This window comes from Dasypus novemcinctus, chromosome 17 (genome assembly GCF_030445035.2).
Source record: "Dasypus novemcinctus isolate mDasNov1 chromosome 17, mDasNov1.1.hap2, whole genome shotgun sequence".
In the NCBI taxonomy this organism is placed as follows: domain Eukaryota; kingdom Metazoa; phylum Chordata; class Mammalia; order Cingulata; family Dasypodidae; genus Dasypus; species Dasypus novemcinctus.
This window is the reverse complement of record NC_080689.1, coordinates 66,452,668-66,474,410: the sequence shown is the minus strand read 5'-3', so window position 1 is coordinate 66,474,410 and position 21,743 is coordinate 66,452,668. Positions and strand designations below refer to the sequence as shown.

The 21,743-nt window shown below is 45.5% G+C and overlaps 1 protein-coding gene across 1 annotated transcript; it reads right to left on the bottom strand.

The window, feature by feature from the left end:
• Positions 1-237: 237 nt before the first annotated feature.
• Positions 238-21,628, bottom strand: CCT7 (chaperonin containing TCP1 subunit 7). Its single transcript, XM_004465477.4, has 12 exons — positions 20,679-21,628; positions 15,023-15,176; positions 12,532-12,638; positions 11,101-11,226; positions 10,210-10,262; positions 9,690-9,861; positions 4,413-4,577; positions 3,459-3,647; positions 2,740-2,837; positions 2,204-2,336; positions 1,535-1,741; positions 238-609 (listed from the first exon to the last, which is right to left on the bottom strand). The coding sequence occupies exons 1-12, from the start codon at positions 20,682-20,684 to the stop codon at positions 388-390; spliced, it is 1,632 nt and encodes a 543-aa protein (XP_004465534.1). The 5' UTR covers positions 20,685-21,628; the 3' UTR covers positions 238-387.
• Positions 21,629-21,743: the final 115 nt, after the last annotated feature.

Genomic DNA, 21,743 nt, shown 5'->3' with positions numbered 1-21,743 from the left:
AGGGCCACTCTAGTGGAGCTCACCTCTTTGTAAAGCCACGTTTCCCTTATTTGACCCTACCTCCAAATACAAGGCCCGGCAGAGGCAACCTACTGGTACCCCACCATGAACAGTCACCAGAGGCAGCTGAGGACTTAGCCCAAAGGAGGGAAAAATCATCTCTTTTCTGCCAGTAGGGTGAGTACATCCAAAGCTAAAAATCTTAGCAGTAATCATCCAAATAATGTCCAAAGATAATTCTGGGCCTTAAGTTTTATTTAAATACCCTCCAGTGAGAACAGAATGGACAATGACTACCCCTTCCTTGAAACATCAATCAAGATAGGGAGAGCAAGCACACCCTGTAGCCAGCCCGCCGGCCAGTTGTGTGATGGGGTGAGGTGCCTCTCAATGCAGGCGGCCCCGGCCTCGGCCCCGGCCAACTGACGGGGGAGCATCCACTGTGGAACGCGGGTTCTTGATGGTTTCGTCTACGGACACAATGAGGCACGCGGCCTCCGAGGCTGCCGTCAGTGCGTTGATCCGCACCATAGCTGGCTCCCACACGAAGCCCTTGAAGTTGTCAGCAATGTCCTCGTTGTTGATGTCCACCCCATACCACATGCCCCCCTGAAAAAAGAGGAAACAGGTAATATTGAACTGTACCCCAATTTCTCCTTGCATTTCCTCCAAAACACTGGGAAATACTTAAGAGTCGTCTGGCTCTCTACTTGACAGCATTTCCCTGGAAGGACCACATCTTCCTACAGTCTCAACAGGAACCTGGAAAGTGCCCCTCTTCCCATCCCTGCCCCTGACCGCCATCCCTTCAGAGCAGGGGCATGCTCATCACACAAGCACTGGCCCTCTCCCAGGCAAGCTGCTGGGTTTGAGGAAGGCTGTGTCCACAGGACACCTGAGAACTATGTATACCAAACCATTATTCTTAGGAGAAACAAGAAATATGTACTTTTCAAAACATCTGGCAATCCCTTCCCTATTTTATCACTCCTTTGTGTCAGTTAGTCCCTGGTTTTACAAACAAGGAAAAATACCCAGAGAGAGAATGTGATTTGCTTAAAAGTCCTAACACAAGTCAGAAGCAAGGTGCTGCTGTCACAACACTAAGCACTTAACACACATCACAGATTTAACAAACAGAGAAATTAAAATCTCAGCGGTTTACCTAACTAGCCCAAGGTTACGACTAGGAGATGGTGGGCTAGAACCCAGGTCAGCAGGGCTCCCAAGTGCTTCCACCAGTACCCTAGGAACCCAATGCCCTGTGGGCAGCATGTGCTTCTAGGCACAGGACTGCAGGCGCTCCTCTGCAGGGCAGGCCCTTGAGGAGAGCACACTCGGGTGGAAGCCCTGAAACTGCAGCCTGGAACTGCAGCTTACCCTCTGCCCACACAAGAGGTACGATGCCCTGGTATGAGGGGAGTTCTAGCCCTGGCACCAGGGCCTAGCACACAGAGCTCAAGGAAGCGCAGCACACACTAGCACCTCGCTCCACCCACCCAATCTCTGGGCCCTCAGGAGAGGAAGTACCCACCTGAGCATGCCGAGCCCGCAGCTTGTTGAGGATGTTTGTGGCATCAAAGCCCGCATTGTCACACAGCTGGCGTGGGATAATCTCCAAGGCCTTGGCATATGCTCCAATCAACAGCTGCTGTTTTCCTGGAATGGTCCTTGAGTAATCTCGCAGGTATTTGGAGAGCTCCATCTCGATGGCCCCGCCACCAGCCACCACTGAATCGTTCTGCAGAGATCCAACCCACCTCCCAGTGTAAGTGGGCCCCTGGTCCGACCTCCAGGTGCAGCCCAGCTGGGCCACTCAGCAGGTCCAGTTCCTCCAGGCCAGCAAGAGAAGAGCTCATTCCCTCCCCCATCCCAAGCCCCAAGAAGCCCAGACATGGCCCCATCTTGCCAGAGTTGGGTAGCACACCCCATTCTCATCCTGGTGAACCTAATGGCTTCTGGCCCAATCTCTGGGGTGGTGACTACATCAGCTTCTCAAGTCACTAGTCAAGAATAAGGCTTAGCCTACTTCTGAGAAACTAAGACTCAGTTTTTATCTCATTCTAGCGCAAACCAAGGTCCTCTGTGCCACCTGGGAAAGGGCAGGCAATATAGGGAAGGATCCCCCAGAGAAATCCAAGGTTTGATCAGCTAGGGAGGCAGAATATAGGACTGCACAGGCAGGAAGCCACCAGCCTACTACCTTGATGGCTCTTCTGACGATCATGATGGCATCATGCAGGGACCGCTCCGTCTCCTCCATAAATTGCTCAGCACCACCACGGAGGATTATGGTACAAGTCTTGGCCTTGGGGCAACCAGTGAAGAAATTGTACCTACACCAAGGGTCAAACCATACATATGTGAACTTTTGCCACCAACCTGCTGCATAATGACCTCACTGCCAACCCCTCCAGCCACCCAGTAGCTGCGCTTATGTTCTTCACTAAGGTTTCCTAATCCTAACCCTACACATGTGTTCTTGGCAAGTTCTGAGGCTGTACCTCTGGGATACAAAATACTGTGGAGTCAGACTTTAGACCCAACTAGACTTTCTTCCCCACCCCCCAAAACGCCCTATACCAGTGTTTATGCCCCAAAAGATGAATCCTCAAAAAAGAGCAGCATTTAAAAAAATAAAATAGCAGCACATGCTGTACACCACACCCAAAACACGGCATTAGGCCAGACCCTGGCAGGTCTCCTGAGCTCAGCCAACAGGCAGCCCAGGCTGCTCACCTCTCGCCTCCAATCTGGGTCTCTTCAAAGACCTGGCAGCAGCCCAGTACATCTGCTGACAGCGCATTCACACTGGTCTGGATTGAGCCTCCGCAGGCCTGAGGAGCACCAGGAAGGCAGGGTCATCTAGCAGCAAACACTCACAAGCCAGAAGTCTCAAAGTCAACTCTCACACTAGACTGTTACGGTGCCCCAAAGCCCTCTCTTCCCCCTTGCCCAAGGGTGAAACTTACCACCCACCCACGTGAAACAGGTCTAGCCAAAAAGAGATGAGGTCTCCCTTACACTTCACACAAGATTACCCACTCCCTGAAACTACAGTGCTTTGGGCCCAGCAATTGAACTCAGGAACAGTGCTTTAGAAGTACAAGTATCTGTCATAAGATACTCAAGAAGAAAGGGAGGAAACCTGGCTGAAAGCATCAATACTTGATTTGTCAAAATAATCACACCTTTACTTTAGGCTCCCCCTCCACCAGACTTGTTCCCTAAAATAACTTTAAAGTAGTTTGCACTACTGAACACATACGTTGGAAACAGAGTGGGTGCACAAGCACGCTTGAAAACAGAATTCAACCAGGAAATTCTTCGTGGCAAAAAAAACAAAGTAAGGCTGAATTCACATGTCAACCTGAGAGTATACTCTATCACACCAGGGGTAAATGAAAACCCATCCAGGGCCAAGAAGGTCAAGAAGCAGCCTGTGAAAATTTGGTTACCATCATCGTCCTCTTCAGATCTTCCTCGGGCACTCGGCCAGCACAGAACATGTCCCTGTCAGCAAAGTACTGGGTGGCCACATCCCCAATGGGGAGTTTGGACAAGACAACTTTGGCTCCTGACAAATGGATCATCTCTAACTTGTCATAGAGAATGCTCCACTCAGCATCAACAATTGCCTGATAATCCTGAAGAAAGAGAGCCAGAAAAGGGTGTGGACACTCTGAGGGTTAGCTAAAGTATACCCCCCAAAATAAAACATGCTGGTTTATCTGGGAATTAATAGGGGTAAACAGGATAAGCCCCTCCAAGCAAACAAAGAAGCAAGATAAGAAAATAACTTAGGGACCATCTAAAACCTTTAAACGCAAAAGCGTAAGTAATCCCAGGGCAGAGAGTCACTCCAGAGTTAGCATTACCAAGGTGTGAGAAACAGTTTAGCCTAGATGAATTCTCGCTTTTCTCTGAGGCACTGCATCCATGGAGTATGACAAAGATCACTGTGCACTGGGGACACATTTCCCCAAGAACACCTGCTTATAGCTGAGTGACACTGGTATCCTATCAATGAAAAGCCTACCAGTCACTGCAGAGTAGGACCCAGTCTAGAAGAGGAGCCCACATCTGTCCTCCCAAAAAATGTGAATCAAAAAACTGTGTAGGCTGTGCAGCTGGAGAGCCCCCACTCACCCCCTCAGGCCACAGCACAATATTTCAAGCAGGTCGTCCCCCTATCCAAATCTCTCAGGTTAAGGTCACTCAGGGAGACTACAGAGTGAAAAAAGAAATGGGCACTGTATATGACATCAGTATTTAGGTGGGGAGTGGGGGCAGGAAAAGAAGCCCACGGTAGGCCTGAGAAGCAGAGCTGGGTCCAAAACAGCTCTGAAGACCCAAGGTTTTGGTCCAGAAAGCTGCCCATTTCCATGCCACTGTTAACTGGCAATGCTTACCTCAACTGTGTGGACTCTGACTTCAGCATTATCTTTTTCAGCTTTCAGCTCGAGCTCAACATTTAAAAGGGCAATCGTGGGATTATCATACTTTTTGGGTTGCATTTCAAACCCAGCGTAAGAGAAAGTCTTCTTGAATGCAACACCAGCTACCAGCTGGGACTCCTGTTTTTAAAAAGAAAGAAAAAAAAAAAAAACCAAACAAGTTGAACGGTTTGGTACTGGCATGAAATAAACTGAGAGAGTGGTTTGCTGGCCTACTGCTTGGCCATTCCTGTGAACCCAAAACAATGAATCAATTGTCTTTATTTCAGTTTTGTAACAAAAAAAATTTCCATTTTTACATAGTTAGGAACAATTAACAAACAAATAAGAATGAAACATATTTTAATTGTCCCTTCAGCATAAAGAAAATCATTCAGTTGTAAAAACTAAGCATGGTAGAAGCCTGTCTGGGCTGCTCTAAGGCTGGTCTCAGAAGCACTCGCCAAGAGATAATAGTCTAAGTATTTAAATACACTGCCAGGAAAGGAACCAGACATTTCTGAATAAGGCAGAGGCTGTTCAGTGCTTCCCCCTCTGACCCCAACAGCCAAGCTTCTAGTCTCCTATTGCACATACCTCCACATACCCCTCCTTGCATTGCACACAGGCATTCACATGAAAACATGGTCATAAGGATCAGAGACTTCAGACTTCCTGCACAGTTCCCAAGCTATCACCCTGACTCCCCATATCTCGATCCCTCAGAACAAACTTCTACCCCTTGCTCTGAACAGTGCTTCCTGTGGGATGGATCTAACAGTATGGTATAACAGGTGGCATGCTGCACTTGGGACTAACTTCAGCACTTTCAGTAGCCTTAGGTTCAAACCTCGGATATCTCTTAATGACCAAATTCCCTTCTAGTAGGGGAAAAAAAAAGGTATTTGGTTCAATAACCTGTAGATTCTCTGCTAGTACTATTTTGCAAAGGAGTATCTCTGTCCCCATTTCCTATCTGTTGCATCATTCAAATCCACGGCCGCCTAGAGGGGGTGATGCCGGAGCTGAATTATGATGGATGAGCAGAAATTAGTCAAGCAGAGGAAAATGAAGAAAGGGATTGTTTCCAAGCAATGTGAAGCGCAGTGTTGTGGAATCAGGGAATGAAAAGCCATTTGAAGTTGCTGGAATACAAAGTACAAGGCAAGGTGCAGCCAGGAGGAAGAAGGGTGGGCAGAGGGAGGTTAAAAGAGCCTTATGGGCTATGCCAAGGCCTGGCTCTTAGCCTGCAGCAACAGGAAACCATAGAAAAGCTTTAAGCAGGGGAGTAAATTTGGGAACTTCACCCTGCAACAGGAAGTACGATAGATTTATTTAGGAGATACAAGATGGAAGGGTGACTACTGCCAGGGGAGTGATCCTGGGAACAGGAAGAGACAGACTGAAGGAATAACTTGTAAATCATCAAGTAAAATGAGACTATGGTGACTGACAGGTTGTGGAGAATTCGGAAAGGTTTTCAAAGATGATCCCAGATTTCTGGTTTGAGTGACTGTGTAAGTGGTGGTGATACCAACTGTGACAGGAATACAATAACTGTATAGGTTTTGAGGACAAAATAATGAGCTCAGCAGTAGTTAAGATACAGGAGTGTGAGGCTCAGGGGAGCGGTAAGACCAAAGACCATATATCAGGAAGCTGTCAGTTCATCCTGAGAAAAAGATAAATAATTATTACCACCATTTATTCAACAGTGTGTGTCAAGTTCTATGTTAAGGGTTTTACATGCATTTAATGAATGTAGAACAGTCTGGGAAAAACACAAGTGTGGCTTAAAGCCCCTGACTTTCTCACCAGACAAGATTCTTAATTCTGATCTCAGTTTAGTGGATGCCAACCTAATCGCAAGCATTTCTGGGAATAGGGAGGCCTATGAGAAGATGAAAAATTTCAAGTAAAGCCATTTTCAGAGAAAGGACTGAAAAATAAGTGGTACTGGGGGCCAAAGATAGGGACATCTCAGAAGACCCCCAGATGCCTCTTAGCTTTCTTACATGAAGAAATTTTCAGTCCCCTGGTCTGACATGTGCAAGACAGGAGGAAGAGAAGAGAAAATGAGAGAGAAAATGAAATTTGGAAGGGGAAACACAAAAAAACAAACCAAAACAAAAAAACCCTGAATGGCCCCTGTCCAAATCTCTCCTGACTGAGGCCACCGAGAATGAGTGAAAAAGTGAGGCAGGAAAAGAAAGAGGAACGATTAAGGTAAGGCCAAAGCAACATGGAGGCACCAATATAAAAAATGCCTAAGGGGAGGGGAAAATGGACGTGCAATGGATGGAACAAAGGTAAATAAGGGGGCAAAAGAGGAGTTATGTGAGAGTACACGAGGATGAATATAAAACAGCTAATATTACACCAAAAACATATAGGGGACGACAGACTAATAATGAAAACCATAAGACAAAACATAGGATAACTAAAAAATTTAGAAAACTGTACAACCTAAAGTATGGACCACATAGTAAGCACAAATGTTACCTTGTTTGAAAACTATAGTTTCGGAATCTGTACATCAGTTTCAGGAAATATGACATGAATAAGTTAAAAGATTATTGCTATGGAAGGGAAAAGGTTTTATGGTGGATCTGGGGAAATACTGTATATTGTATATATGAATTTTGGTGATCTAAGACTCTTCTGAAGCTGGCATTATGTTGGGATTCACTTTACGGGAAGTTTTGGATCACAGAGTGGTTCAACAATGGCAGCGGAGGAATACTGATATGGGATGTTATTGACAGGATATATATGGTTGACAGGGAGTTATACAGGGCATATGCCCAGGGTATATGGTAATGTCTATATATACTCATAGTGGAAACAATTAAAAACAACAGCTGGGGGGGTACTGGGCTCCTGGCCGGGGGGTCACTGTTGTGGGCCCTGGGAGAGCAGCGGCAATCCTCCAGGTGCAACGGCAAGAACCAGGAAGGAAGGAGGGCCCAACAGTGGGCTCTTGATACTAATGGCTACACTTTTGAGCCTATGCACCTGCAATAAGAACAAGACCTAGAGTAGCATTGTGCCTGGGGGTTTCCTCCTGACAGCCTTCATGTTACTCAAATGTGGCCACTCTCACAGCCAAACTCAGCGTGTAGATGTGATGCAATCCCCCCAGCGTGGGACACAACACCCGGGGATGAGCCTCCCTGGCACCGAGGGATCACTACCACATACCAGCTGAAGAAGCAACTAGAAAATGACCTTGAATTAAAGATTCAATGCGGAACAGCAGAATATACCTGTCTACATATAATAACATGACTTCGGGAAGCGGTTTGACCTAATGTAAGGGGGAAATGGAAAGGAGAAATGAGATTATAAGGCTGTGAGTCTCTAAAAAAGAGTCTGGAGGTTGTCAGAAGGAATACCCCTATGTACAACTGAACAGAGTCTAAGAGACAGATAAGGTAGATACAACCCCAGGTATTGGTTCTTTTGAGGGATAAAGAGACCCACGGGTTCTATGGTCATGGCAGAAGGGGTTCACTGCCATGACAGATGGCCCTTCTTTGGAGCTGGTGTTTCTGCGTGATGGAAATGGACTCAGAGGGGATCTCTTTTCACAAGACTTGCATGCTACTTTATTGGAATTGTAGTTGGTGCTGGGTTTAAGATATATGTAGGGGATTTGAATCTCTGGACTGATAATATGACACCCAGGCCCAGAGCCTCAACAGACTTCAGCTCCTACACTTTGACTTATTGGACTTACTCCACTCAGCTAACATGGAGTTGAAGAAGGTCAACCACCACAACATGGAGCCTAGAGTGTCTACAACTAGAAGCGGGAAGAGTGCATCCAGTACCCATGTGCAATCTAAGCCCTCACTTGACATAGGTGTGCAATGGACACAACCAATCCAATGTCCACAGAGAAAATGTGGAATGGGTGTGGGAACGGTAGCCATGGTGGCTGCTGGGTGTGGGGAACGGGAGGAAGAGATGAGATGTGGAGGCGTTTTCGGGACGTGGAGTTGTCCTGGATAGTGCTTCACGGACAATTACGGGACACTGTAGATCCCCCCAGGGCCCACTGGATGGAACGTGAGAGAGTCTGGGCTATGATGTGGACCATTGACTATGGGGTGCAGTGATGCTCAGAGATGAACTTACCAGGTGCAATGGATGTATCACGATGATGGGAGAGAGTGTTGCTGTGGGGGGAGTGGGGGGCGGTGGGGTTGAATGGGACCTCATATATATTTTTTAATGTAATTAAAAATAATAATAATAAATAAATACTAAAAAAAAATATATATATATAAAAAATGTTTCCAGGGGAGTGAATGTAGCTGTGGCTGAACACCTGCTTCCCATGTACAACAAGGTCCTGGGTCCAATCCCTGGTACCTCCTTAAAAAAAGTTTCCAGACCAAAAAAAAGAAAAAAGAAAAAAGGGGCAAAAAATGTTTCCAGACACTACTGAGTTATAAAAAGAATGAGTACGTTAACATTAAAATGAAAAATCTGATTTCTCAGTCACACTAGGCACATTTTAAGTGCTCAACAGCCACACATGGAGAGTGGCTATGTATTATTAGACAGGAGGGTTTCTAACAGTCCCAGTCCTGCAGAAAGTTCTATGGGACAGAACCAGGTTGAGATACATGCTGATTTGGACTAATTACTCAAACAGACTATTAAATGAAAAAGACTACTTTGTATTGAAGTTACCATGTGTTTAGAAAAGCAGTATTTACACACATGCTTGTATATGCACAGAGCAATTCTGGAAGGATACATACACAGATAATAATCGTTGCATCGGGAGCAGAGGTAGGTTAGGGGAGATTTATGTTTCACTTTCAGGTCTTTCACACAGTTTGAAGTATGTATTATTTACTGAAAACAAACGAAAGGGAGCGCTCAACCACATCATACAGAATGAAAAATGGACTGAAAAGTATTTCTCAGGTTTTATTAATTGAATGGGTCACAATTAATTTACCTGGGTTATTATCTCAGACACAGAGAGCCTGAGATTCTGAAAATCAACTAGTCCAATTTTCTACTCTGCTGACAAGCAAATAAAAGTTCACAGAGGTTACAAAATACAGCCATGGTCACAGCCTGAACTGGCAGTCTGGAGAGTACTGCCCAGGTCTGACTGCCAGGCCAACACTAGTCCTTGCTACATCAGCAGTGTGTGCCCCCCTCCTCCCTCAAGCTGACTGAAGGGTCAATGTGAAGGCAAGGAGCTCCCCAGGGAGGCTGGAGCAGGCTTACCTCTAGGGCGCCACCCTGCACTTTCTTGATTCCAATCATTTTCAGCTGCAGCAAATCATCAAGCATCATCACTGCATCAACCACCATCTTAGCAAAGAAGACTTTTTGCTGGGAGATCAGCTTGGAGCTCAGAGCAGTCATGGCACACTTCTCCAGTAGTTTCCTCTGCTCCCTGGGAAACAAGGGAAGGACCTGCATCAAGCCTTGAAAACCCCTCTTATCTGACTGTAATGAGATGACTTCTGTTCTAGCCTGTAAACCTGGCCCTCTTCAACTTCATCTTCTGTATCTTTAGGGCAGCTGGTAAGTGACAGATGGTGACCATGGTAAAAGACCTCATGTGTGACAGCTTTTTAACTACAGTCTACAGTTTTTTTTTGAGCTGTGTGGGCTGGGGCTCAGCCAAGGGTCTGGCAAGAGCCAAAGAGCCCCAGGCCCATGTAGTGACTGCAACATGCCTCTGTATCTCCAATGTGGCTACAGGAAGTCAAGGTTGTGACAAAGCCCAAGGCAAACTTACACTTTATCTTCCTTCTTCACAGTCACAGCAATCTCTTTAATCTTGTTAACTGCCTGCCAGGAACAGAAATTGGGTGAGTCTCTCATGCTCAAGACAAACTGGAAATGCAGACCCCAGTCTCTCTTGTTAGTCCTTAATCTGTTTACTCCCAAATCCTAAAAGACTTTCTACTGTTCAGATGAAGCCTTTACTAGATCTTGTAGCTGCCCAGAATAGAAAACCCTAGAATTTAGAAAGCCCTAAAAGCTAGCTACACAGAAATGTAGATAGGTACAGTTGTGAAGAATCATCAGTGTTTCCAAGATTAAGTTCTGGATATGCAAATAACATACTAAAAGATGTTAGTGGAAACAAGTCACAAACTTCTGGCTTAATAAATAACAGCTTTAACAACTACTTTTGAGTATCTTCTCAAAAGTACTCCTCATATACGCTCTCATTTTTAATGTTACCACCCTGAAAGAGTGATAGTATGGGAGAAAATAAGACATAGAAGGAGTAAGTGATTTGCTCCTGGTCACAGAATGAAGGCAGGGTGGTGAATAAAAGCTGTATTTCCCATTGTGCCATGAGGTACTTAATAAAACTAAAAAGAGTTTTCATTTACTGAGAGCCTATGACATGTCAGGCACAGTACTAGTTACTTTAATCACTGCAAGTCATCATCTACAAGGAAACCTGAAGACCAAAGAGATGAAGTAGTGTATCTAATCAAATAGCTACTGAATGGTAGAACTGAGATTCAGACTCATCTAAGGCTAATGGAGGTAGGAAACAAAAGCCCAAGGAATCCTGTTCCCCCGTCCCTCCACCCTCCAGGAAAGGCACTATCCTCACTAAGAAATGCCAAGGTGCCCACGCACGATGCCAGGTTCACTAGCACTCTCATACCAATTGTGTGGCAGTGCGGAAAGCTCGAATGATGATCTGGGGATGCAAACCTTCCTCCACATACGGTTTCACCTGCTTTAGAAACTCTGCGGCCAGCAGGGTCACGGACGTGGTGCCATCACCAACCTGGAAGAGTGTGCCAAGAAACACACATTTTCTGATGTTCAAGGAGTAAAAGCTCCCAAACTCCACTTTTAGGCAGTCTACCTATTTAAACCAGGTTTTCTGGCAGCATAATATTTGCACCAAGTAGAAGGAAAGTGATGACAGGTTAGTATCATCTTGTCGAATGGTCCTGAGCTCCAAAATTAATCCCCCAGCCAGGCCCATTCTCTAAAAAGGGCTATTTAGACAATCAGAATTTTTCAGAATATGAAATTACATGTGCAAAATAACTGACCACTTATTAATTATATACAAGAAAGGTACCGTGATAGATAAGACAGTCTCTTATGCTCACAATTAAGTGGATGATGTCACAAATAACTAGATGCGAGATACGTGAGAGAAATATTCTGTAAGTAGCACAAAGTATTGCAGAAGTTTACAAAAAAAATACTTTCAGCCAAATCCCACTAAAACAAACCTCCGAGGACCAGCCAAATCCTTTATTTATTAAGCACTATTTGGAATAAGTAGGTTACTAGTCTGCTAATCTTTCTTATATGACAACTTTCTATGTTGGGACCTAAATCCTATTTTTAAGGAGAGAGAAAAGGAATAAAAACTAAGAAAACCATCTATCCTCTGATTTGGTGGAATTTAATTTTGACTCACTGTGTCCACTGCATAAGATAAGGGGTTCTCAAAAAAGAAAACAAATTACTGTAGAGAAAGGGTTGAGTGCCAGATTTCTGAACATAAAGATATTATTCCCTTGTTTAATCCAGATAATTCCTACTTTAAAATTATAAGACACAGAGTTTTATAGGCTATTTACTAGTCCTAATCAGAATTTTAATCTTCAGGACATACCAATAATACAATCTCTAAAGTATATTAAAATGCAAACCTGTCTCTGTGAACATTTATCATCAAGACTCCAGTATTAGAAGCAAAGTGTTTTTTAAAAGGCAGACAGGGAACCTCCATATTATAAGGTGACAAAATGAAGTTTAATTATGTACCTAGCTACTCCTATGACTGACAGAACAGAGGCTCAATCCTAAGAACTCAGGTTATAAACGCAGTTTATATCGAAAGATCACGGCTATTCACCAATGTGTCAAAGAATGTGAAAAGCTAAGAGCAACAGAGCAGTATGAACTTTAAAAGACTACTCATTCTGTCTAGATATTTTTATAAGCATATATAATTTGTACAACTATAATTTTAGATTTAAAAAACCAAAACTTCTATAAGAAGGAGAGTGAGGGAGCAATTAGGCATATGTTCCCACCTTCATTAAACACACAAGATTGATTTTCCTACCTCGGCATCCTGGGATTTGGCAATGTCCACTAAAGTCTTTGCTGCAGGATGGACGACATCAAGAAGTTTCAGAATTGTGGCCCCATCATTAGAAATTGTTGCTTTGCCTTAAAAAAAAAACAAAAAACAAATACAAAGTAAAAATTTAAAGTCCCTTCCTTAAATTCCGCCTTTTAGTTGAACCTAGATCCCATATACACTCTTTAGCTGAGGCAAGAGGGAATCAAGGGGAAGAAGACTCATCTGATCTTTTTACAAAGATTCAACACTGACCCCACCACACTTTTTATTTACAGACTTTCTGAAGTTATAGCCCTTAAACCATTGCTTATTGTTTAATTACATAAGCCTAGCTAGTAAATACTGATGGTGGTTAGGGCCCTGACTGCACAGCCCTTGGGGTATCATTCACATAGAGCACAGTTCAGAGTTTGTTAGACACTATTGCACTTTGATATATATTTCAAAAACATTTTTGCTACCATGACTTCACATACTGTCATTTAACAAAATTAATGTACTGTGATCATTTTTAACGCTATTCAAATAAGGTTGCCTAGTCTAGAATTGTCATTTACAGGTAAGAAAGTCAGTTCCGGTGACTGTGTGTGCAAGATGACGATGTAGTCCTGCCATAACGCACTGAATGTACTGGGGGGAGTGTAAATTACAATGTAAACTATAATCCATGCAGTGCAGCAGTGCTCCAAAATGTATTCACCAAATGCAATGAATGTGCCACCATGAAGAAAGAGGTTCTTGATGTGGGAGCAGTTGGGGGGGGGGTATATGGTAGAACCTCTTTTTTTTTTTTTTAAATTTCTTTCCCCTTACCCGCCCCTCCCAATTGTCTGCTCTCTGTGTCCATTCACTGGTCCATTCTGTGACCAATTCTATCCTTATCAGCAACACTGGGAATCTGTGTTTCTTTTTGTTGCATCATCTTGTTGTGTCAGCTCTCCGTGTGGGCGGTGCCATTCCTAGGCAGGCTGCACTTTCTTTCACGCTGGGCGGCTCTCCCCACGGGACATACTCCTTGCATGTGGGGCTCCCCTATGCGAGGGACACCCCGGCATGGCACAGCACTCCCTGCGCCCATCAGCACTGCACATGGGCCAGCTCCACACTGGTCAAGGAGGCCCGGGGTTTGAACCGCAGACCTTCCGTGTGGTAGGTGGATGCCCTATCCATTGGGCCAAGTCCATTTCCCTCTTATATCTTATATTTTTTAATGTAACATTTGTGATCTATGTCTCTTTTTTAAAAAGACAAAAAAAACAAAACAAAAAAAAAAAAAACTAGGATTAATCTTGATTTACTAAAAGGAGGTGTGATATTTTATTTCCCTTTGACCTGTTAGGAATACAATAACTTGTGTCCTGGTGGTTCGTTGCACATCATGTTTTTGCAACATTATTGAAGTAAATTAATTAAGGGGAAAAAAAAGCTCTGTGCAAAAAGGGCCACATAAAATCATTCGCTTCCAAAGACCATGAACTCTAGATTCTCTCTTAACAGCACTTGGCATAGCTCAACCAGACATTAAAAAGATTTTAAAAATGAAAATGAGTAACCACTTAGATACTCTCAACACAGTCTTTACCCGAGTATCTCACATGTCAATAAATACAGTGGAGCACAAAGGGGCATTTTCTTCTTCTCTTGGTTTCATAATATGATGGCAGCAATTACAGGCAATTGCAAATGGTTATTGTTAGAAGTGAAAAAAGGCAAATACAAAGAGTTGACCTTGTCACCCTCACAAAATATCCCAATGTCCAGGTTCAGAGACCACTTTGTGCTCTCAACAACCCTTGTTGTGGACAGCCCTCAGGTCAGACTCAAGTGAGCTACATCAGGCACTTGGGAAGCCAGGGCTGCTGCTAAGAAAACCTGAAGTGCCAAACTACCCACCGTGCAGCAGTATGACTGCCAAGAGATTCCAGGCCCTCAGTCTGTCAACTGTTTCTGTCAAGTGCCCTTCTCAGGGGCTGCTTAAGTCATTTTCTGGTCTAGATTCCAGGGTATCTACATACTGGCCCTTGTTATTTGTCTAGCCAGCTCTCTGCTGCTTCCCTCAAATGCTAGGGTCACACTGCTCTATGACGACCTCAAAATGTCCTGTGTTCATTTCTCCCCATACTCCTCACCACTGAAATGTCCTTTATTTTATTTCTCCAAGTCTGTCTCATCCTTCCAATCTGAAACCCCGTCTGTCTTCTCTGAGCTCCCAGAGATGCTTAGACTGCTCCCAATTTCCTGTTTCTAGGTCATCTGCCCCTGTGAGGCAGCAGGCTCCTGAGCCCAGCTTCTCGTATATATTTCCACAGCTCAATAATCAGGATAACATATGGAATGGAACTACTTCAGAGTCAGCAAACCCTCAGAGATCAAAGAGCATCAAGATTTCTGACACAACCTCTGCCAGTCCTGAACACTTCCCAGGAGCTTCCTTCCCTGCACACCGGCCTGAAGAACTCTGTACACTTACCTCGGCCATCCACAATAAGCTTGTCCATGCCACGGGGACCCAGGGTGGTTCTTACAGCCTCGGCGATCACCTGGCAGGCACTGATGTTGCTTACAAGTTGGGGGATGCCCTGGGAACTATCAGTCCCTTCTTTCAACAGGATAACTGGTGTGGGCTAAAAAAGAGAGAAATTAGCTACTTTTAATAAGCTCTAGCATAATCATCTATTACAATGAGACTCAAGGTGAAACAGAGAGTAAAAAGGGTTCCCACTTTCCCCAAAACAATTATCTAGAAGCATTTTAAAACTACATTCTCTCACTGTCCACCACATCTATTCTTCAACCAGCCTCAACCTCCAGAGACACTGCCAAGGGCAGAGCAAACACTGTAGATGTGCTAGAAAGGAAAATAGTTTGAGAAACACTGATCTTGTCCAAAAGAATCAATCAAATCATGTGTCCTCTCTCCAATGTCCAGGTGAATAAGTTTAGCCTTTTCAACTACTGATCCTATTCCTTGTGCCGAGGAATTGGGTGACAGCACAGGAAGAGGAAGAAGCAGACCATGCTCGGTGTTCAGTCCCCAGCAAAACATCCACTGGAATCCAGGAGAAGCAGATAAGTGTCAGTAGCAACAGGTGCTATCCTGGAGATGCCCAGCCGGGCTGCTTTACCAATCATGTTCAGCTGTAGTGTAGGAAAATAGGCAGACAAATAGCATCTATGCCTGGCCTCAAAATGACACATCTGATTCATACAGCAACATTTGCACTCCTTAATCTCTCACACTGGCTCCAACAGTCTTGTGACTAATCTCCAGTCAGAAGCCCTAAAGCAGTTTTTCTCCTTCTATTCTGCATTAAGCTCCCATGCATTAAATCACCATGCCTACAGACAGGGCTTAATTTGCAGACCTGTTTTACAAGCGTTGGGAAGACAGGGAATACTTAGTTATTTTAAAGGGCCTGCTTAGAAATCTTTGGTCTAGCGACCATTACCACAGACTGTAACTCCTCAGGTTATCAAACCAGAGTTCATTCTTTGCATCCAAACCTGAGCCTTCAAAGATGAGCTTGTGTGATCTGATTGTGCGTGAAAACAGAATGTAAAGGTAAATTGTTTCAAAATTTTATTAGTTATGGGTATGTTATGTTGTTACTAGGCTGTAATTTACTTATCTTTTTTTAAAAATTGTTTTTATAGGCTTCAGATGTCATTGTAGTCCTTTTTTCTATTTCCACCCCCCCCCCCCCCCCCCGATGGCTCCCCTATTTGCTGGTTGTCTGCTCATTATTCTTTTTTTTTTAAGGAGGCACCAGACCCAAATCCAGCACCTCCCATGTAGGGGGAGGTGGGCGCCCAATGGCTGAGCCACATTGGCTCCCCTGTGTTTTACTTCTTATTGTAGATTGCTATTAAAAAAACGTTTGAAAGCCACTGTCCTAGAACAACCCTAGGAGTATTTCAGGTGTGTTATCAGGAAAGGCACAGGAAAGCAAGGGGCTGCCTCAGCCTAATAAGGAGTGAGAAATTCACATACCAGGAACAGGAACACAGTCCAGCAACCCATGTGACTGACTCTATTAACTGGGCCTCCCTTAAAAAGTTAAACACCTTTGGCCAGTATAACTGAAGGGTGGTGAGCAAGGAGATCTGAATACGCTGAAGAGGCGGACAGGTAACAACACTTAGGCCGTGGTAAAGAGTTTAGATTTTATTCCTGCAATGTAGGGAAGCTTTAAGCAGAGGGATGGCATTAAAAAAATTACTGAGATGGGGAGCAGATATAGCTCAAGTGGTTGAGTGCCTGCTTTCCTGCTTCCCATGTATGAGGTCCTGGGTTCAAAATTCTGGTATCTCCTTAAAAAAAAATACTGTGGTAAACAAGAGAAGACAAGACCTCTGTCTGAGAACATAGCAGGACTTCCCAAGCTGGGAGATTAATAATTTCTTGTTTATTGTGTGGGTCTCCACCCAGAGATAATACCTTATGACATGATAAACACACTTTTGTTTCAAAGAAGCATGCCGCAGGTGCACACTTTTCCACACATCCTCCATTTAAAAAAAAAAAAAAAAAGTAAATGCACAAAAAGGGGTGGGAACGAAGACCAACAAACTGAGGAAGAGAGTGGGTAAAGTGGGTTTTGATGTCTTGTGCTGTATATTGCTGTTTGATTCAACTCCCTCCCCCACGTTTTTATAATTGTACTATTACACCATGTTTAACCGAAGTTTCACTGTTCATGTTGTGCAGTTCTATGGATTTAAAAAAATTTTATTCTAGTACCATATATACAACCTAACATTTTCCCCTTTTACTCAAATATATAGTTCAGTGCTGTCAATTACATTCACAATGTTGTGCTATCACTACCACCATCCAATACCAAAACTTTTGCATCATTCCAAACAGAAACTCTGCACAATTTAAGCCTAGCTTCTATTCCGTCCTCCTACCTCATCCCCCAATAACCTATATTTTAGATTCTGACTCTATGGGCTGCTTATTCTAATTATTTCATACCAATGAGATCACAGTATTTGTCCTTTTCTGTCTTGGCTTACTTCACTCAACATGTCTTCAATTTTCATTTTTTTAATGAACATACACCCAAGCACTACTTTTATCTATCTAAAGAATGTCTGGCAGATAACCTCCTAAATCTGGTAGTCCCGAGGCAAGAAATGGTTCTCTGTACTGTCAGCATTCCTTCCTGCCCCTCAGCTGACCTGGTCCCTGGTACCTTCTGTAAAGGACAGATGTGTAACCATGAAAGGCCCCATTCTCCCCTAGTCCTGCTAAATCATTCCTTATGGCAGCCTGAAAGTCACCCCTGTCCCCTAGATAAAGTCTTACACTTAAATCAAACACCAACTTGGGCCTCAATCCCTACATACTATCATCAACAGGTACTTTCATCTCTCCAGTAGGCTAAATTATCCAATGCTTTTGTAGGTTTTTTCACATCCCGACCTTGAAACTGCACCCTCATCTACAATAGCCAACCTGCCACTTTCTACCACAACCACTTTCTTACCACCAGGCCAGCAATTCCTCAGAGCCCCAGCATGTTGAACAGGGGGGTCCCATAATTTGGGATCTCTTTGCTTCCCCTTGCTCCCAACTTTTGTATCACCATCCATCTTAAAAGAGCATCCCAATGATAATGACTACAATAATCTCGATTTGTAGAATGCCTAGATTTGGCTTCAGATGAAGCAATATTCTGTTGGGGGTGCTGGAAAAGTTATGGTAATGGATGATGATGATGGTAGCATAACACTGTGAATGCAATTAATACCACTTAAAAATGGCTAAAAAGGGGATTGGGGGGTGGGCTTGGAAGCAGCTGATCACATACTCAAGTTCCACATGCTATTTAGGCCCTACAGAAATGGCTGAGTAGAGAAGAGATCCTGTGGACAGTTAAAGGTGGCAAAAATAGAGTGCACCAACCAGGTCAGGCAGTATGGATCCATTTCTAGCTTTCACAAGCCCAGTTTCTGTCCCTAAGTTGCTTTTCAGCATCACTCATTTTCACTCTTCAAGAAAGAATAAAGAACCCAGCAATCGGCCAAGGTTATCACAGAAGGCACGGGAATTTAGCTTGATGTTCCTCCTTAAATACTTCTATTAAGCATCATTAAGCTTGATGGTCTTGCTATAAAAAAAAAGAACAGGTTTATATGCAAAGACAATGCTAAACACCACAAAGGCAAGGAACTACACTCTGTACAAGCTGTACTATACTCAAAGAACTGAGGTTTTGGGGGACCCTTTTACTATTCTAGAAGGCTTCTAGAATACCTGGGACCAATTTGATGACAACAAGGTGAAACTCTTGGTGAAATAGAATTTCATATCCCAAAAAGAAGAGAGACTTTGACAGTCAACAGAGCAGGGAAACAGAGGTACTCTGACAGAGATGAAGAGGACTCAGTTCAACTGTGGTCTCAAGTCCCTTGGTGAAGGGAAGAACCTTGGTTCTGATCCCAAGTGCTGTGAATGTCAACCTAAGCAACAGCGGAGGGATTACAGGAGGAAAGGAAGTAAACAACCAACTGCCCAGCAGAGTAACAGCTAACATACCTGATACACGTGGCTTTAAGCAGTTTACATATATTAACACGTTTAATCTCTTATAACTATACCTTACTTATTGCTATTCCATGTAAAAGACTGAGGACTAAAAACTAACTAACATGCTCAAAGTCACAGGGCTAGTAAGTGGTAGAGCTGAGTTACAAACCCAGGCATTCAGAGTGGCTCCAGAGCCCTTACTCTCAACTCCTATACTATGCTATCTCTGCCCAGAAGGCAAAGGTGACTTCAGGAATAGGTAATGCTGAAGATGTGAAGAAAGGTGATGCTGGAGGTACAATGTGGGGAGAAGGTGCAGATAAAGCAGGGGTTTTGGCTTGCTGCCTAGAGGAATCCACATCAGATCTTGGGGTGTATTTCCATTCTTCTCTTCCATTTCTCATCAAGCTCTGTTCTTTTTCCCTTTTTCCCAATAAATTCTTTTTACTGGTCTAACAACAACAACAACAACAAAAAACAGGGGTTTCTATGTTGGGCACAAGCTGGATTCACGGAGTGCCTCACAGATATGTGTCATCTACCAAAACATAGGAAGCTGAAGGAAGCAGGAAAAGAAAAGAGGACTGAATGGGATGGATAGGTCAAAATGAATGAGTAAATTGTCTAGTATCTTCATCAGGATTCTGAGAGCTAAAACCTCCGCACGAGTTGGACTTGCTCAACAGCAATTCATCAGATACTGCCAAGGCTTGGGACCCAGAGGAGCTATCTGCAGCTCTGAAAAGGAGAAAAGGGGCAACGTGGATGAGGGCATCTTTGGGAAGCCTTCCAGGATTCAACAGCCCCCTAGTCTAAGAAAAGGGCACCCTGAGTTAGGTGGTCAACTAGAAAAGCCTGGTCTAATGTCACACTAGGACACGCAGACAGGGCGAGGGTCAAAGCCCGGGCCTCCCCGCCTCTGAGTGTGGCGTCCTCATCTGTCCTGCCCATTCTCCTGGCTGAGGAGTTGCACCCCAAGGGACCAGCTCGGCGTGTTACATTAAATAGGCAATAAACACGCGTGTGTTTAAGGAACGAACCGGTGCGGGAATGAATGAAACTACGAGCGGAGGAATCTCTCAATTTTACTGCAGCAGGCAGACTAGGGCACAGCAAGCGACCACGTATGAGACCCTGAGCTCGGCCCAATAGAAGGGCCGTGATGCCTATTGTAGGAAGCACACAGCGTCTTTATTTCATCTTTCCTAAAGACCCGGTGCTTTCAAGTGAGGCTCTCGACCGCGTCAGCACGCTCTGTCCCGTGCTCGTTTCACACGGGACCCGACCGGGCGCATCCAAACACTGGGTCCCCAACGCGCGGGTTCGCCGCCACGAAGCACCCTGGGGCTCGTATTCCCCAGCCGGCCCGCCCGGGGCCTCCCCGCGCGCCCCACATATCCCCCGCCAACGGCCCCCGCTGCGACCCGGACCGAGCCAGGCAGGGTGGGCCGCGGTCGCCCACAAGCTGGGTCGGGGCGGCGACACAGCCGGGCAAGCAAGAGAAGACCCTACAGGATGGGCCACGGCCGGGCGGTGCCAGCTACGGGCCAGATGGCGGCGGATGGCGACGGATGCGCGAGGTGCCACTCACCATCATCTTGGAAGCTTATTCAGTGTCCCGCTTCTTCGCTCTTCCCGGAGTTGGGGCCGTCCAGCAAGCCCACAATACCCCGCGCCAGAGAACTCCCTAGAAGCTCCGCCAAATCGTTGGGCCGGGAGAGGAAGAGAGCGAACTACTTCCGCCAGTCTATGGTTCGTCTACCACGGAGTCGGCCTGGCTAGAAGGGCCAGAGGCCGGACCTCCGCGGGAGGTCTAGGTTTCTTAGCAAAAAGTGCACGTTAATTGCTTTGCTTTTCTCTTCGAGCACGTAAGATCCTGGGTCTCCTCGCGTCACCTGCAAACCCTGATTCCATCTCCCCTCACCCAGGCCCCGAGCAGACTCCAGACCCAGGGGTACAATAAACACAAACATTTATTGAACGCCAACTGTGGGGCCGGCCTGTTAAGCACTTCACGGGAATGATACCGCTTGATCCTCACACGCCCATCTCGGCAGTACTGTCTCGATACTCATTTTACATATGAGTATGAACCGAGGCGCACAGAGGTGGAAGAAATGGTGTACAACGGCACGGCCACAGTGAGTGGTGGCGAGAGGCCCCGAGGCCCGTTCGCGGGCTCGGCGCTGGCCAGAGCCTCGCGGATGGCCTGGAGGAGCCCGCGTCCCCAGCGCCTACCGACGGCGAGAACGCAAGCGATGGCAGAAGGACGGAAGGACCGGCGGCGGCCACTGGGCCGCAAGATGGATGCCTTCCGAGGGGCCCGGGAGGAGGGGAGCACAGCCGCGCGCTCGGCGCCGCGGAGAAGGCACACGGCTGTCGTGCGAGGAGGATCCGACCGAAACAGCACGAGCTGCCGGCCAGGACTTGGGGCGGCCGAAGGGAGTCCCGCAGGGTGCCAACCTCCAGCCCCGAGTCCTCCCGATCCCGCCCACGTCGGCGAGGCCTGGGCCAGGCGAATCCTGACCGAGCAGTGTCGGGGCGGGCCTGGGTGGGGGCCGGCAGTCACTGTTAGGAGTTTTAGCCAATCAGCCCTTCGCCCCGCTTCTCCCGACCAATGGGAAGTGGGCGGAGGCGCAGAGGCGGAAAGTGTGAA

Coding starts and splice junctions, on each gene's coding strand:
- CCT7 (XM_004465477.4), bottom strand. Junction 2,838..3,458: donor ATCTGAAGAGGACGATGATG/GTAACCAAATTT, acceptor GGTGCTCCTCAG/GCCTGCGGAGGCTCAATCCA. Junction 610..1,534: donor TGCGGGCTCGGCATGCTCAG/GTGGGTACTTCC, acceptor CTCTTTTTTCAG/GGGGGCATGTGGTATGGGGT.